Genomic DNA, 17078 nt, shown 5'->3' with positions numbered 1-17078 from the left:
TTGGAGCCAGGCTGACCCTGCGGAAAGGCTCTGGCCTCTAGCCCCCTTTCTGGGTCCCAAGGCCACAGAGCTGTTTAGCCAGATGTGGGGGTGGCAGACTGGCTCCCACTCCCGGCCTCAGCGTATATGTCTGCGTGTAGGCTCCTGGGCTCAGGTCCCTCGGACCCCCAGTGGGCGTGGATGGTGGTGGTCAGTGGGGAGAAATTCCTGGGGTGGTGAGATCCTGGGACAGAGAATAGTTGTCAGGACCCAGGTGGTGTAGCAACGGCCATTATTAGGTTCCAGAGTTAACCATGTCACATGGAATTGGCAGGTTGCAGAGTTAACACCATTTCTATCTGGGCTGGTTGACACCCAGCTGGGCAGCACCCCTGTGAAGGTGGAGCCCTGCTTCTGAACTGTTCCGCCGGGCTATCTGTGGACTCTGGCAGACAGACGGGATATAAGGGACCATTGTCCCTGGCCCTGTTCACCGAGGGGGATACGCACCGAGCTGTGCCTCACACAGGTGTGCTTTGTGGTGCTGGTGGGCAGCACAGAATCCTGGTCTGTGGGGCCCCTGGGGTGGGGCTGTGCACTGGGGGGAAGCTCTCCTGGGCCCTGCCCCCACCAAGCCAATCTGTCATCTGTCCAGTGACACCCCCCCTCCCATATGAAATGAGTTTGGGGGGAGGTTCAGATGGGGCATTCACCGTGGGGAACTGCCCCCATCCCACGCAGTCAGTCCTTCATGGCTCCCCCCAGGAGTGGCTCCTTGGGCTGCACAAACCTGTTTTTGAGATGGTTGATGGCAATTTAGTGCCCCTAGACTCATTACGTGGCCCCGCACTGCATGAGCAGGGGGAAGTCAGCGTCATTCCCGACTGAGGCAGGTTGGCTCCCCCTGCGAGAATAGAACCAGCGTCTGTTGGGGGTGGTGCACTGGGGTGAGAAGCTGGAGCCCTGGTGTCTGTGGTTAGTTATACAGGGACCCCCCCCTCTCCCAGTCGGCAGTCGTGGCTCTTCCCCTGGGGAGAGGACGTGACCCAGGGATTCAGGCCAGCTCAGCGTCCCCAGGTTCCCAGAACAGGGAGGTTTGGCCCAGCAAGACCCTCAGCCAGCATGCAGTGGGGGCTGCACTGATGGACCAGCAGGGGAGCGGCCAGCCCCACACGCTGCATCTTCACCCCGAGCAGGGATCCAGCCAGTACTGATGGTGGGAGGACAAATACAGGACAATTTGCCTGTTTTTAAGAAAAAGGCGTCTGAGCGAGGAGCCCTGTTCCCTGGGGGATGAATTGTCCCACTCACCTTCCTCTGACTCCATCTCAGTTGGGTCGGTTCCCTCTGTGGGATGAAAACAAGCATCTGCTGGGACAGCGGCGGCTCCAGGCACCAGCGCTCCAAGCGTGTGCATGGGGTGGCGAGCCGTGGGGAGCGCCCTGCCAGTCCCTGCGAGGGCGGCAGTCAGGCAGCCTTCGGCGGAGCACCTGAGGGAGGTTCGCCGGTCCCGGGGCTTCAGCGGCAATTCAGCGGCAGGTACGCCGAAGCCACGGGACCGGGGACCTCCCGCAGGTGCGCCACAGAAGGCTGCCTGACTGCCATGCTTGGGGCGGCAGAAAAGCTAGAGCCACCCCTGGGCAGGGATGGGGAGGGAGGGAACTGAGCACCCAGCCATCGGCCCTGAAACTCCAGCAGCTGCTGCTGCCCCCTGGCTGGGGAACCCCCCAGTGACTCCGTCCCCGCCCCCCATCTGGGTGCCCCCTCTGCTTGGCCCAGGGCTCAGCTGATTGGTGGCATAGCAAGCTCCAAGAGAGAGGGGTGAGGAGCAGGAACAAGATGTGGTCAGGGGAGGAGGCGGGGAAGAGGCAGGGCTTGGGCAGGGATTTGGGGAAGGAGTCAGAATAGGGGTGGGTGGGGGCAGAGTTGGGTCGGAGATTTCGGGGAAGGGGTTAAAATGAGGGCAGGGCAGGGGCAGAGCTGGGGCAGAGCTGGGGGCAGAGGGGGGTTGAGCACCCACTGGCGCAAGCAGAAGTCTGCGCCTACGTTTGCAGGAGGGTTAAATACAGGACTGTCCCCTTAAAAACAGGAGGTCTGGTCACCGTACCCACCCCACATCTCCCAGTCAATCAGGAGTCACCCCCGACGGCACTGGGGGACGGGCCAGGTTCTGATCTCAGCCCCCTGGGATCAATCCAAGGAGGTTGAACTGATTTTGGGGGTGAAGGTTGAGGGCTCAGCTCCTCTTTTCCTCTCCCCCTACTCCACCCCATTCTAAACACTAAAGTTTCCCCTGCCTCACAGATACTCACCTCCCAACACCCTGCTCCGCCCGGCCAGACAGCAGCCTGGAGAGGAGATGTGTCATTAGGAGCCAGATCCCAGAGCGACTGGATCCCACACCCTGGTCTCAAATACCCCATTCCCACCCCAGGCACATGCCCTGGTCTCAGATCTCCTGCCTCCCCCCCACCCCATGGACAGACACCTTGGTCTCAGACCCCCATCACGGACAGAGGCCCTTGTCTCAGTTCTCCTCCCATGGGCACACGGCCTGGTCTCAGATTCTGGTCCCTCATCTCCCTCATGGACACAAGCCCTGACTGTCTCCGATACTCACCAAGGAAGAGGATCATGAGAGCAGATGCCATAATGGGGGCTGCGAGGGGCCCCTCGGTGCTGGCTCCAACGCCCTGGTGCCCAGCTCCACCGAGCCCTGAATGAGGAACTCAGCTGGTGGCTCCAGCTACAGGATGTCGATAATGTCTCGTATCTTCCTGCATCCATCACACATTGTCTCTAATCTGCAGTTGAAATCTAGTGTGGTCAGAGTAAGCAGAGGGCATTGCAAAACCCAGGAAACTCAGAGACTGTCAGCCTGGCCAGGCGTCACACAGCTCCCAGCTTGTCTGTGTCTCTGATGGGAGAGGGGAGAGGTCACCCTGAAGCCTTGTGGAAGGTGCACTGGGCTGGGCTGGGAACCCGGAGACCCAGAGTCTGTCTTCAGTCTTCGGGTTTGACTCTGCAGCCTTCCCTCTCGGCCTGCCAACCTGCCCACCTGCGACAGAGCTGTGGCACTGAGTGAGGAGTGGGTGTGATGGGGGTTGCCTGGTTTTGCTGCCCCTTGCGCCATAGCTGAGCGGTGATGACGGGTTTACACTGGAACACCTGGTTCTAAGGGGCTTTTCTCAGCGTGTGAATTAAATAAACCAGGTTCAAAAGAAAATCAGAGAAAGAGAAATTCCATCCCAGGCCCCCAATGGGTCACCAGCCGGGAGAGACCCAGGGACCTTCTAATGCCCCCGCAGAGATCCTGCCCCGAGCTGGAGGAGAAACTGTCAGTGGTTATGTGGCCAGGCCCTTAGAGAGGGACGTGACACAGGCTTTGTTTACATGTCATTTGCTAGTGGCAGTACAAAGCTGGGGATCAGGAAGGTTTGATTCTTTTCCCGGCGCTGGGAGGGGAGTGGGGTCTAGTGGTTAAATGAGGGGGGCTGGGAGCCAGGACTCCTCACGTAACCTATAAGCATCGAGCCCCTTCTATTTGCAGGCCCAGGTGGGCAGGGCTCCTGCTGGCAGGCACTGCCCGCGTACAGCTCCTGTGCCAGGGTTTCCTTCACGGGGACCAACGTGCCCTGGGTTGGAGCCGTTTACACAAACGGCCCATTCTCCCCCGCGACCCACCGGGCTGTGCACACACCGTCCGGACCGCAGCCAGCGCCGAGATCCAGGAGAACAGGAATCCCGGCCTGACGTGCCACAGGACAGGCACCTTTCTATGAAAATACAGGGTGTCACTAGTGATATGGGGCTGTTGGCAAACAACCTCACCCCCCCCGGCCCCGCCTCTGTTCAACCACATGGGCCCTTCCCACGTTCTGCTTCCATTACACCTCCAGCCTGTCCCCCCCTCACCGCCCCATCACTAGCCATAGCCGCAGTCTCCTTTTGGTCCCTAAGAGAAGGGACCCCCTGTGGCTCTCAGTTAATATGGCCACCCCCTCACCCCCTGAACCCCTCGCAGGGCAGCCATGCTGCCCCTGGCTAAGATGCCCAATGCCTCAGCCTGGGGGTAGTAATTTTATCCCCCTGGAATGCCTAGAGGGGGAGGGAGAGTGGGGGGGTGAATATGGGGTGGGGGGTCCTTATGGGGCAGGGACTGTGGGACAGGGGGACTGTGGAGCTGAGCAGTGGGTTAAAAAGGGGCCAGTGCAGGGTTCAGAGCCCACAGCCTGTTCAGCCCCATGGCAAATCCCACATTGACCCTTGGGACCGGCTATTACAGACACAGCAGAGCAGGAACCAGGGCTGAAACAAGGGGTGTGATGTAGTGGAGAGGTTCCTTGGTTTTTCCAATGGTTTGCATGCAGAGGGGGTGGGACTCAGTTTCCCTGAGTGTTACTGGTTTAACGAGGTGATGGGAGAGGGAGTTTGTTGGTACAGAGGACCAGCAAAACTGGGACCCCTGACCAATGGCCTGGAGAACGGGTACCCCAGTGACTGGTGACCGGGAGGCCCAGCTCAGGCGTCATAGCCAGTTCTGGCCAGTGGGAGGACAATGGGCTGTGAAGAGAGGACCCCAGTGACCTGACCAGCCAGAGGGGGACAGATGAGAGGAGAGGAGGCCCAGGCGACCCTGTTTACCTGGAGGGAAGAAAATGGACAGAGCGGGGGCTTGGGGCTGGTGATATCAGATGCCCAGCTGGGAAGCAGGGGGTCTTGGGGAGCAGGCAAAGCCCACCTTGTTGAGGCCACTAAGTGTCACTAAGCATTATTCTAAGTAATTTTAAAAGGTAAAGGCTATAAGAATATGGAGTTTTCCCTTAGGCCTCTCATGAGCAAAAGTCCGTCCATGTTAAACTCTATGACCTAGCTGGCCAATAAATAAACAAAAGGCCAGGTGTCTGCAGCCTTATCAGTTGCAAGGCCGCTCAGACTGGTATGGAGAAGAAATAATGAAGCCTGCATACTTCTGCCACAAGGAGTGAAATAAAACACCTCTGGACAGGACAAGATAGTAGTTCAAAGAAGTAGGCCTAATGAACTGACATGTAGTCGCAGATTTGAGTTTAACACGTTTAATGACTCTGATTAATGTAACTGCTATGGGGGAAAAGGGGAGGGGAAAAGGACGGCTTAGCTAGAGGTAAAGTATAAAAAAGCTAACTGCTTGTATTACTCGTGCTGATTGAGGGTCAGGTAAGTCTCACACCATCTTGAGATCTCAAATAAACCTTGTGGTTTCTCCCGCTCGGTGTGTTTACTGGAGCTGAAGCACTCCGGGCAACGGACTACCACTGTTTTTTTGCCTCAGCAGTCAATCTGCCCACAACAACCTGGCTGCAGGGAGACTGGATGTTGGGCTGAGGGAGGCCAGGCATGAGCCCTGAGAGTTTCCTATGCTGGATTCAGACGCTCAATAACTCCTGTTTTACGCTGGCTGAGAGTCGCTCCAGGCTACAGAACAGGGGGCATTATTCTTCTGGAGTGGAGGTCCCAGGGACTAGAGTGAGTGGATTCCCTGAGGGGGTCCACAGTGAGGAGACAGGTGTGCTAAGGCTCAGAGACGTGCGATTCCAGGAGTGGACAGCCTTAACCCCCAAGAAGAGGACCCCGAGAAGGGCTGTCTCACTGAAGGGAGCTCTCCCCCTGGAGCACAGGGCCAAGAGTGGGCATAATCTGTGAGTCTTGACAACATGGTAGCAGAGGATGGTTGCTGGTGACCTGTAAGACAGTCAGCTGCAAGCACAGGATTTTTTGCAGTGAGTGGCTGCCAGTGATAGACAGAGGTATTGAAAGAACCAGTGCAAAGTGGCTATAACTGCGTAAGAGTAACTCTGGCATGTCTCTGCAGGGAGAGAGGGCTGAGCATTGGGACGCTCACTAAGGAGTGGCTGATTGCTAGCTTGTAGAGAATGACCAGTCTGAGGAACAGGCTCCAGACCCCGGGGGGGTGGGGGGGGGGCTCCATCCCAGGGTGCCTGGAGAGTAGCTGTGGGGGCAGTCTGTGTAGCAGCTGGAAGTCTATCAAACCCGACTCCCCAGTCAGCACAGGGGGACCCCAGTGAGGTTCCTCTCTGGAGGAGCTGCAGAGACTGGAGCTGGAGCTGAAAGCAAAGGAGCTGGAGCTGGAGCAGCAGAGGCTGGTGGACCATGAAGAACAGCAGAAGCACAAGCTGGAGGAGCAGTGGGCCAAGAGGGCCCTGCTGGGAGGTAAGTGGGGAGGGGCCCCAAGACACCAATTTTGTGGGGAATCTAGACACCAAAGTGCTGCCCCAGTTTAAGGAGGGGGGGGGGGATATTGATGCCTACCTCACAGCCTTTGAGAAGGCCTCTGATCTGAGCCAGATTGACCCCGCAGACGGGCTTCACTTTCTGACTCCGCTGCTGAGGCCCAAGGCCATAGAGGCGTTCAGCCAAATGGATGGTATTGAGACAGGGGACTACGACCTGTTCAAACAGGCTTTGCTGCTGAAGTTTGAACTGACCCCCTGAGGCGGACAGGAAACAATTCCAGGGTGTATGCAAGACCTCAGGGGTCACTTACAAGGAGGTCGCCAACCTGCTGGGAGAATATCTCCATAAGTGGGGGAAGGGCACAGGGGCCACCACCGCAGAGGATGTGTATAACCTGGTGGGATTGGAGCAGCTGTCTGACATCTGCCCTCCAGACCTTAAGATGTGGCTAGCGGACCGGAAGCCCAAAGATCTGTGCAGTGCGGGTGCACTGGCAGATGAGTTTGTGGTCAGCTCGCATTGGCCAATTCCTGGGGGGCAGCGCGTGGAGCCCCATGGCTCCCCAGCCTACAAGCCCGATCTGCTGCTGGGTATGGACTAGTAGTTTTATTAGTGGGTTTTACTGGCCAGCTGCCAGGGTCCCTGGATGCTGAGCAAGGCGACCCAGTGCTGAGTTGTGACCTGAACTTTGAAAACCTCTGCACTAGGGCACAGGACCCATGTGATTGACATGCAGAGCAGGACCCAGCCCCTCCATCAGGGGGCAGCAGGGACACACAGACAGTTACGCATGGGGGAAATGCTGCACATCTGCAAACACACAGAATTCATCTGCCCCACATAATTTTGTTTTTCACCTGCAGAAAATATATTCTGCCCCACAAGTGTTGCAGTTCCACCTTTTGTCCATCAGGGGCCGCTGTGGCACCAGAGCAGCCAGCAGCATGAAAACAGGCCACCGTGGGACCCCTGGTGGGCGGAGGCGGAACTGCAGCACTTCTGGGGCACAATGTATTTTCTGTGGGGAAATAAATTTTCTGCCTGCCCCGTGCTGCAGAATCCCCCCAGGAGCAGAAGTGCATCACAGCACCTGCCTTCAGAGCCCAGTTAGGGCAGAGTGGGGCACCCAGGGGTGCTGGGGGGTCACAGACTGGGGTTCAGGAGCTAGTGAGGTGACAGCATTGAGTCTGGGAACTGGGCTGCAGGGAAACATGGGGCCAGGGGTTGCAGGGACAGGGGCTGATGTGCTGGCCCCACCCCCAGCCTGTTACAGCCTTCCATGGCTGACTGTGCGAGCCACCACCCAAACACCTGCCCTTAGGGCCTAGTCCCAGGGACAGCACCAGAAAACATTTGGGTTTCCATCTTTGTACAGAAGGAACTTCACATTCTGGTACAGACCCCAACACCAGATGGTCATGGTTCCCTATTACAAAGTTCCTCTTCTACCTTGGGGGGTCCTGCGCTTATTGGCAGATTTGCTCACCTCAGTGATCTTCCCCTCTGGTGGAACCCACAGTCCGGGTCAGCTCCTCCTGTGTCTGATCAGGAGTTGGGAGGTTTGAGGGGAACCCAGGCCCACCCTCTACTCTGGGTTACAGCTTAGGGCCCTGTGGACTGCAGCTGTCTATAGTGCCTCCTGTAACAACTGGATGATAGCTAGAACTCCCTGGGCTACTTCCCCATGGCCTCCTCCAAACATTTTCTTTGTCCTCACCACAGGACTTTCCTCCTGGTGTCTGATAACACTTGTACTCCTCAATCCTCCAGCAGTTCCTTCTCAGCTACTCACAAGTCCCTTCTCCCTCCCCGAAGTGAGCTCCTTTTTAAACCCAGGTGCCCTGATTAGCCTGCCTTGATTGGCTGCAGGTGTTCTAATCAGATGTTCTAATTAATTGGTTTTAGCAGGTTCCTGATTACTCTAGTGCAGCCCCTGCTCTGGTCACTCAGGGAACAGAAAACTACTCATCTAGTGACCAGTATATTTGCCCTCTACCAGACTCCTGTACCCCACTGCTCTGGGTCTGTCACATTCCCCCACAGGACAACCGCTCCTCTGGGCATAGGGAGATGGAGGGCTTGGGGTAGCTGAGCTCTGTGGTGAGGAGACAGGCCGTGAGACAGACCCCGGCACAGTCACTGCTCGCCATCCTCACTGCACAGTCCCAGAGACGGGGCCACTGGGACAAAACCCAGCCAGAGGAACCTGAGATCCCAGAGATTCCTGGGAGCTTCGCCCGAAACTGCCTAAAATCCAGAGCACTCCTCTGTACCCATCTATCTACCTAAATGGGCCCAGAAGCCGGGGAGCCAGGACTCCTGGGTTCTATCCCTGGCTCTGGGAAGGGAGTGGGGTCTAGTGGTTAGATTGGGAGAGGGCTGGGAGTCAGAGGTGCTGGGTGCTGCACAGACATGGTGAGAAAAAGCCCCCGCCCTAAAGCCAAGTCCTGACTATCTAACTAGACACAAGGTGCAGGAGGGATGATTATCCCCCATTCATGCAAGGGGAAATGGAGGCACAGACAGGTTAAGTGACACCCCAAGGAGTGTCCCATCTGCCCAGAGACCCCCATAACGGTCGGGCTGGGCATGGGACTGGGAGCAGGGACACTGAGCTGGGCCCCTCACCTGCTACAATGATCCACACCATCTCACTAGCATACAACCGGTTGGGAGGCTCCAATCTGGAGCAAGATTGGCACCTGTAGGCCCCTCACTCTTCCCATCTGGCACTGGGGATGGTGAATTGATCCCCGTCCCCAGCAGCATCCAGCTCCCGGATTTTGATTCCACCTTTATACAGAAATAACCTCCTGGCCTCACACCGACACTGACAGCGGATGGTGACAGCTCCCCCCAGGGCGATCACACCACTAGGGCTGATGGAGATGGAGGGTCCAGGAACAGGGAGCTCTGCGTTCACACACAAACAGGAGTGAGATGGGGAGACACAAATCCCTCCCTGTGTGTCTGTAACCTGCCCTCAGCAACCAGCCCCAGGGACAGCGCCAGGGGTAACAGACACCCCACTGCTTCCACAGGGAACCTGTGGGCCTGGTTCTGATCTCAGCCCCTCAAGGTCAATCCGGAGTCACCCCTGACTGCATTGGGGGCCGACTGGGCTCTGATCTCAGCCCACCAGTAGGGTGACCATATTTCCCTATGCTGAATATGGGACACCTGGTAAAATTCCTTGTATTCAAGCGAGTTCAACGGCAATCAGTCAGAACTACGCAGTACAAACATTCAAATTAACATCAAGTTGACTGAGCCCCTGTTGAAAAGAAATACTGCGTAGCTGGATTCTTTTGATTGATCTTATCTTTAAGTCTTTAGAGTTCACATGAGGAGGGGCGACTCCCCCCTATTGCTGCCCCAACCCCCCCGCACATGGAGAGCTTACACACACACTGTGACAAAGTGTGGGGTTTTCTTGGGTTTTCTGTGTTTTCCAATGGTTTGCATGCCGAGGGAGTGGGATTCAGTGTCCCCGGGAGTTACTGGTTTAACGAGGTGAGAGGAGGGGGAGTTTGTTGTTACAGAGGACTGGAGAGGGAACTTGGGACCCCAGCCGATGGCCTGGAGGATGGAGACACAGCTCAGGAGTCACAGCTGGTTCTGGCCAGTGGGAGGCAATGTGCTGCGAAGAGAGGACCCCGGTGAACTGACCAGTCGGTTCCAGCCAGAGGGGCCAGAGGACAGAAGAGGGGAGAGGAGCCCAGGAGACTCTTGTTTACCTGGATCGAAGACAATGGACAGAGGCAGGGCCTGGGGGAGGTGATCTCAGATGCCCAGCTGGGAAGCAGGGGGGCTCTGGGCTGGAGAGGGGGAGCAGGCAGAGCCCACCTGGCTGCAGGGGAGACTGGGATGTGCTGGGCTGAGGGAGCCCAGGCCTGAGGTCCTGGGAGTTTCCTGTGCTGGGTTCAACGCTCAATAAACCCTCCTGTTTTAAGCTGGCTGAGAATTGCTCCAGGCTAGAGAACAGGGTTGCATCAACCTATTTGAGGGTAAGGAGGCCCGGGGGGTCCAGAACACGTGGACTCCCTGGGGGGGCCCACAGCAGAGGCAGACGTGCTAAGGCTCAGAGAGGTGCGGCTCCAGGAGGTGGAGGAGCCAGACCCCGAGAGAGAGTGGACCCCTGAGAAGGGCTGTTGCGCTGAAAGGGGCACCCCCCACGGACCCCACAGGGCCACAAGTGGGCATGATCTGTGAGTCCGTGACACCCCCCTCAGACACTACTTTATCTCAAGGTTTCTACCTCAGTCAGCATCCCATTCTGATTAACTAAAAGTGAGGCGAAAGCAGCCAGGCGAGAGCAGCATCTCTTACAACTCTCGCGTGGTTAGGGTGAAAGTTACCTTTTCCACAAGGACAAAATGATCTAAAAACATTTACCCCTAGATCCTCCTTTTTCTCTTATTTTCTGCTTCCACACAGATTTCTGCTCCCTGACTTCTCCCTGTCCCAGGCAGGCCCCAGCGTGGCCCGTGGGGTCTGTCTGGCAGCCACTCGGGTTGGACTAATCCCGTCTTTCTGTCTCGCCAACTTTCCCCCCAACATTCATTTGTCCAGGTTCTCATGACGCTGCCTGAACTTCTCACTCACTTTGTTGGCTGAACCCATCACAAGGGGACATTTGGAGGCTCCAGTATCACAGCCGCGCCCTGGGGTGGGGAGATTTGGGGAGCAGGAAGATCTGGGGCGTTATACACTAGAAATACAGGTGGGGGAGGTCTAGGGAGAAAGAGGGGTTTGGGGGCTGGGATTCTGCGGGATAGAGGGGACCCAGCTTGGGGCTGGGCGATAAGCCCTGCTGGTCTTGGGGGATTTAACGACCCAGCCGCCTCTTGGGAAAGCACTAGGACCCAACACCTCCCAGCGCAGCCCTGGATGGACGGGGGACGATGCGGGTGTCTGAGGGGGAGGCTGTAACTGGGGGGGGCCGGTTTAGATTCGATGGGGACCCCCAGGCAGGAGCTGGCTGCGAAGGGGCAGGGGGCAGGCAGGTGGGGTGACTGTGGCTGTGAAATGCTGGGTTCCCAGCACTAAGGAAAGGGAGTGGGCAGAGCAGGTGGTGCAGGTAACACGGGCTCCCCACGGACACAGGCAGCGCCCTCCCCATACTGAGCCCTGCTACAGCCCCACTCCCCTCTGACAGCCTGGGCACAGAGCTGCCCAGCTCCGATTAGGACCCTGGTGCTCTCCAGGGGCTGCTCCGCGGGGAACTCAAGATGCCCAGTGCTGGGGTTTCTCCTCTAGCTGGTACCACAGTGGCTGGTGCTTGCGGCATTGGGGTTTCAATCCTGGGGTTCCGCTGTCTGGTCAGGAGTTGTTTTGGGGGGGGATTATCCGGGGCAGGGGTGTTTGGGGGCAGGGGGGGTTGTGCTGGCATCTCAGCCCCTGAAGGGGAAGCGGCTCGTTCCCCAAGGAGATTCTTTTCTCTGTACAGCCAGATCCAGGTTCCTGGGGGCACAGAGAGACAACGGGTTACAGGGGCCCATGTCACCCTGGGCCCAGCACCTGCAGGGAACAAGGGGCACAGAAGGGGGGGCCACCTCACCTAGGGTGTCCCCCTTGGGCGGCTGTAATAGGCCTCAGCCAGGATCAGCCCCAGGATGAGCAGGACCCCGGCACACAGCCCCAGGCAGGCGATGTTGGCGTGGGTGAAATCCAGGCGCTTTGGAGGGGCTGCTGCGGGGGGAAGGGGAGAGTTACTTGGTGGTTCAGACAGAGAGATCAGCAACTGGCGCTTCTCCGGGAGTGGAGCCCCCAACACCACCCATCTGGCAGGTCTGGCCCGGCCCCCCTCTGGGGCTCTCCCAGGCGCTGCAGCTCTGGGGACTCCCTGGGGTCAAACTCCCTCAGGGAAGCTCCCAGGCGGACAAACTGACACTGAGACACCTGGCACCCCAGGACTGGGCCAGGGGATAGGAACAATCAGAGCCTCAGGGTCTCAGCCCCCCAGAACAGGGAACCACCCCAGCTCCCTGTCCCCATAGGACCCCTCTGTCCATCCCCACAGGTGCCTCTACCTCGGGATATCTCGGCTGCTGACAAACACAGCCAGGCAGTGCACATGAGTGGACGTCGGTACGTTACCCACTGTCCCCCACACACTGGGGTGGTGCCCAGGGCCCTGGGGAGGGTCAGAGGGTCTCCTGAGACCCCAGTGGAGGGAGGGGAAGCAAGAACAGAGGGAATTCTGGGTAATGCTCACTCCTATTGCCAGGGGGTGTCATGTGGCCCAAGAAGGGGGGTTATTGTCCCAGGACTCTAGCCTCCAGGTGGGCTCAATTTCACAGCCCAGCCGCCCAGATCCTGCCCCTCCCCTGGGATTCCCCAGTAAATTCAAGGCAGTGACCTGCAGGGCAGGAGGCATCGGGGGAGCTGAGGGTCTGGGGCTGCCCCTCCCCCTGATGTCCAGACCCCACCCAACCAGAGTCACTGCCCTCGTCCCCCACAACCAGCCCCAACCCCCAGGAACCATGACCTGTTTCCACAGCGATTGCTTCTCCCGCCGCCCCCACCCCCCGGGCCTGAACGCCTTTATGGATCCCCAGAAAGGGAGCAACCCGGGGGAAGGGGCATCCCCCTGGGAAAAGCCCCCTTCTTTGCAGCTGCCCCAGGGGCCAGGAATACCCCAACAGCCCCAAATCTCCAGCTGCTGCTGCTCCCCCCAGTGACTCTGTCCCCGCTCCCTGGTTGGGTGTCACCTCTGATGGGGCCGAGACTCAGGATAGAGCCTGGCTCTGAGTGTCCCATTGGCACCGAGCCCCTAGGAAGGTCCGGCTGGATGTGGGGCTGGGAGCGGGGACACCGAGCCGGGCCTCTTACTTGTTACCACCAGCTGCACGGTGTCACTGGGCTGCGAGGAGACGAAGGGCTCTGACCGGGGCCGGTAGCTGCAGCTGTAGCTCCCTCCGTGCTGCCGGCCCACGCTGGGGATGTGGAACTCGGCCCCGGCCCCAGCAGGATCCATGTGTCGCTGCGGGTTCAGGTCTCCAGCCTTGTGCAGGAAGAACCTCACATCCTGGCGCTGCCCCTGACACCGAATGGTGACATCTGCTCCAGTGGGGCTCAGAGAGATGTTGGGTCTGGGTAAGCTGGGATCTGCGCACAGGAGACAGGCTGTGAGAGCCAGATCCAGGCACTCACCCAGCCCCGGCCTCCCCAGCTAGCCCCAGCCATGGGGAGATCCAGGGGCCCCAGGCAGAGATTCTATCCCCAATCTCAGAGTTCCTCCTAACCCAGAATCCTGGCCCTGTGAGCTGGGCTCCCAGCTTGCCAGATACCGATCCTAGTGCTTTGGATCTTCATATGCCGTGTGTGGCCACTGCCCAATTCCCTACGTCCGGCCTGCCCTGGACACAGTGCGACTCACGGGCTGGTACCTAGTGCCTGGAACTGCAGGACCTCAGCCCCATACAGGAAGAGAGTCAGCCCCCCGGGAGGCAGGGAGGGTCTTTATCCCCATTCCACATGGGGGAAACTGATGCACAGACAGATTCACTTTCCTTAGTGAGCTCCCAGGGGCCAGGACCATCTCTTCACTCTGTGTTTATGCAGTACCAGGCCAAACAGGGCCCTGATGATGGCGGGACCCCTAAATTCTCCCCCAACACGGGGGATCCAGCACTATTGTGGCCAGCGTTTGCAGAGATTTCCACTGATTGTGTGCATCTCAGTTTGTGGGCGCTCGGCCTGAGATCCCCCAAGATTGAGGTCCCCTCACAAGAAAGGACACTTTTAAAAACTGCAACGAGCTCCCATCACACAGAGTCTGTGGCCACGCCAGGAGCTGGACCAGATCTCCTAGGTCCCAGCCCAGCACCCTGTCCACCAAGCCACCACTTCTCCTGCAGCCCCTGCCTCATTCAGCCGCAGTCAGGGCCTGGAGAACAGAGGGGATGGGATCAGGGGATTAAATAGCGACTCACGGTTCCTACGCACAAGGTGCACCATTAAAGTAGCCTCCCTGCCCCAAGTCTCCAGTGGCTGCTGCTCCACCCCAGGCTGGGGAACCCCCCAGTGACTCCATCCATGCTCCCTGGCCGGGCCTCCCCTCTGCTGTGCCTAGGGCAGAGCCTGGCTTTCAGTGGCGTGTTGGTACGGAGCCCCTGCGCATCCAGCTGGGCCTGGGGCTGGGAACAAGGACGCCGAGCCGGGCCCCTCACCTCTCACCACCAGCTCCATGGGGTCGCTGGGGTATGACATGGTGAACGGCTCCGATCTGCTGTGATAGGAGCAGCTGTAGCTCCCGCCATACTCCCGGCGCACATTGCTGCTGGAAAACTCAGCCTCAAACCCATCTGAATCCACAGGTGGGAAATGGCGTCCCTCTTTATTCAGCATGAACCGCATGTCCTGGCGCTGCCCCCAACACCGGACGGTCACGGCTCCCCCCAGGGAGACCCCCCACCTGGGGCTGATGGAGATGCTGGGTTTGGGGTAGCTGGGCTCTGCAGTGGGAAGCAGACAGGCCATGAGACACAGGCCCCGTCACTCACTCCTGGGGCCCGTCCTCACCACACGGCCTCAGTGGTGGGTCAGACCCTGCGGCCCTGGGGACGGGCTCCTGGATGCCTTTCCACAGGGGCCAGAGTTTCCCCTCAGCCCTGGGCTCACAGCATGAGACACGGAGCAACCCCAGCCCCTGGGGGCCCAGAGATCTGCTCCCCGGTGGGTGACAGGCCAGGCCAGTCTCCAGGTTCCAGTCACTCCCTGGCTTCTCTGTTGGGAGGGTTGGGAGCAGGACTCCTGGGTTCTGCCCCTGGCTCTGGGAGGGGAGGGGGGTCTAGTGGAGAGAGCAGGGGGGATGGGGGCCAGGACTGCTGGGTTCTCTGCACAGCACCACCACCGACTGATAGGGGACTGTGCAAGTCTCTACTATACACTTAGGTTTAAAACCTTCAGCTCCGCCCATCACCCCATAACTGATGTGTTACCTGGGAAAGGCCCCCCTGCTCTGCAGCTCCCCCTGGGAGCAGGGATTCCCCCTTCCTCTGCCCCAAATCTCCAGCAGCTCTTTCTCCCCCCAGTGACTCCATCCCTGCTCCCCAGCCGGGCATCCCCATTGCTGGGCCCAGAGCAGAGCCTGGCTCTGAACGTCCCATCGGTGCAGAGACCCCCTGAGGATCTGGCTGGGGGTGGGGCTGGGAGCCAGGACACTGAGCCGGGCCCCTCACCTGCTACAATGATCTCGATGGGGTCACTGAGATTCGACCAGCGATTCTGATCCGTTATGGATTGATAATCGCAGGTATAATTCCCTCCATCTTCCCGGCCGATGCTGGGGATGGGAAATTCAGCCACGGGCCCATCAGGCACCATCTGCCTCTGCAGGTTCAGGTGTCCAGCTTTATGCAGAAAGAACGTCATGCCCGGGTCCTGACCCTCACAGCGGATGGTGACGCTTCCCCCGAGCGCCACCACCCTGCTGGGGCTCACCCAGATGATGGGTTTGCGAAATTCATGCCCTGCTTTCAACAAGAGACAGGAGTTAAATAGGGGGGAGACAGCCGCCCCCCACCTCCCCTCCATCCCAATTCAGTCCATCCATCATTTGGCCTCTCTAGGAGTCTGTCCCCTACCAGGGTTGGTACTGCCTGCCCATGGGGCTCGGGGGCAGGGGGTTCACCCACATGTCACTCAGGACCCAGCTGCATGAGAGATCACCTGCCCCCCCACCCCACCTGATGCCAGCCAAGGAGCGTGACCAATGGCCCCCTGCAGCTTTCCCCCCCCCCCCCAGCTGGGGTTGGAAATAGAGTCTGTGACTGGCAGGAACCGCACAAGACTCAACTTTCCCCAGGCCTTGGGAACAGGGGATCTAGAGCCCATAGACCTGCTAGCATTTATATGAGCTGAAAGAAATCCATGTGCTGCCACCCCCCTCGATCCTCATAGCCTGTGGGGCATAGGATATTGAAGCAGGGGACAGTTCCCGTCTGTTTCATCAGACTCTGGGAGCCAGATTCAGCTCCTAGTTACTTCCTAGGAGCGGTGTGGCACAGAAGAACAGGGCCGGGTCTGAGCTCACAGGGGTAGTTTGGGCTGAGCTTTGGGGAAGGTTCAGGGCTCAGTTCCTCTTTTCCCCACCCCATGCATCCCCCCCCATCCTTGATGTTACCATTCTCCCCACAGACTGATACTCACCTCCCCACACCCCGCTGTGCCCGGCCAGCCAGCAGCCTGGAGAGGAGACAGCTGGTTAGTGACCAGATCCCAGAGCAACTGGATCCTACATGCTTCCCTCAGACCCCCTCACCCCCATGGACACACGCCCTGGTCTCAGATCCCCTCCTCCCTCCGGGTACCTGCCCTGGTCTCAGATCCCCCCCATGGACACACACCCTGGCTGTCTCCGATACTCACCAAGGAAGAGGATGGTGAGAGGAGATGCCATGACAGGGCAGTGGGGGGCCCCTCAGCGCTGCCTCTTACACCCCGTGCCCAGCGCCACCAAGCCTGAGGCCCGAGTGCGAGCGGAATGAGGAACTGCGCAGGGGGCTGCAGCCCAGGGAGCCGGTAATGAGCTCGGCCCCTTTCTTCCCCATCAGATGGTTTCTCTGCAATCTCCAGGCCAAATCTACAGCGGTCAAAGCAAAGCCAGCTCCCTGCAACGCCCAGCAAACCACATCCCCTCATGCAGGTGCCCAGCCCCACTGACCCATCACCTCCCAGCCCCACATGGGAGGTGTCTGGTGTCACGGAATCCCCGGGCGATGCTCTGGAACTGCTCCCCACCAAGCCAGTCAGGACTTTGGGGAGCCTCCTCTCCCTTGGAGCAGACTTGTTCAGGGCAGTCTTTGTTTTGTGTGTTTTTCTTTGTCTGTTGTTCTCTCTGGGTTCTGAGAGTGACC

At 58.8% G+C, this 17078-nt stretch overlaps 1 protein-coding gene across 1 annotated transcript in view; it reads right to left on the bottom strand.

Moving 5' to 3' along the window:
• LOC116834907 (immunoglobulin superfamily member 1-like) overlaps nucleotides 1-17078 on the bottom strand; it is a 123353-nt gene that overhangs the window by 93187 nt on the left and 13088 nt on the right. Inside the window, exon 3 of the mRNA XM_075070525.1 lies at nucleotides 14391-14675. Coding sequence (XP_074926626.1) covers nucleotides 14391-14675 — 285 coding nt within the window. The remainder of the gene's footprint in view (nucleotides 1-14390; nucleotides 14676-17078) is intronic.

The sequence above is a fragment of the Chelonoidis abingdonii genome, chromosome 11 (genome assembly GCF_003597395.2).
Source record: "Chelonoidis abingdonii isolate Lonesome George chromosome 11, CheloAbing_2.0, whole genome shotgun sequence".
NCBI lineage: Eukaryota > Metazoa > Chordata > Testudines > Testudinidae > Chelonoidis > Chelonoidis abingdonii.
The sequence above is the reverse complement of the archived record's forward strand: the minus strand, read 5'-3'. Positions and strand labels throughout refer to the sequence as shown.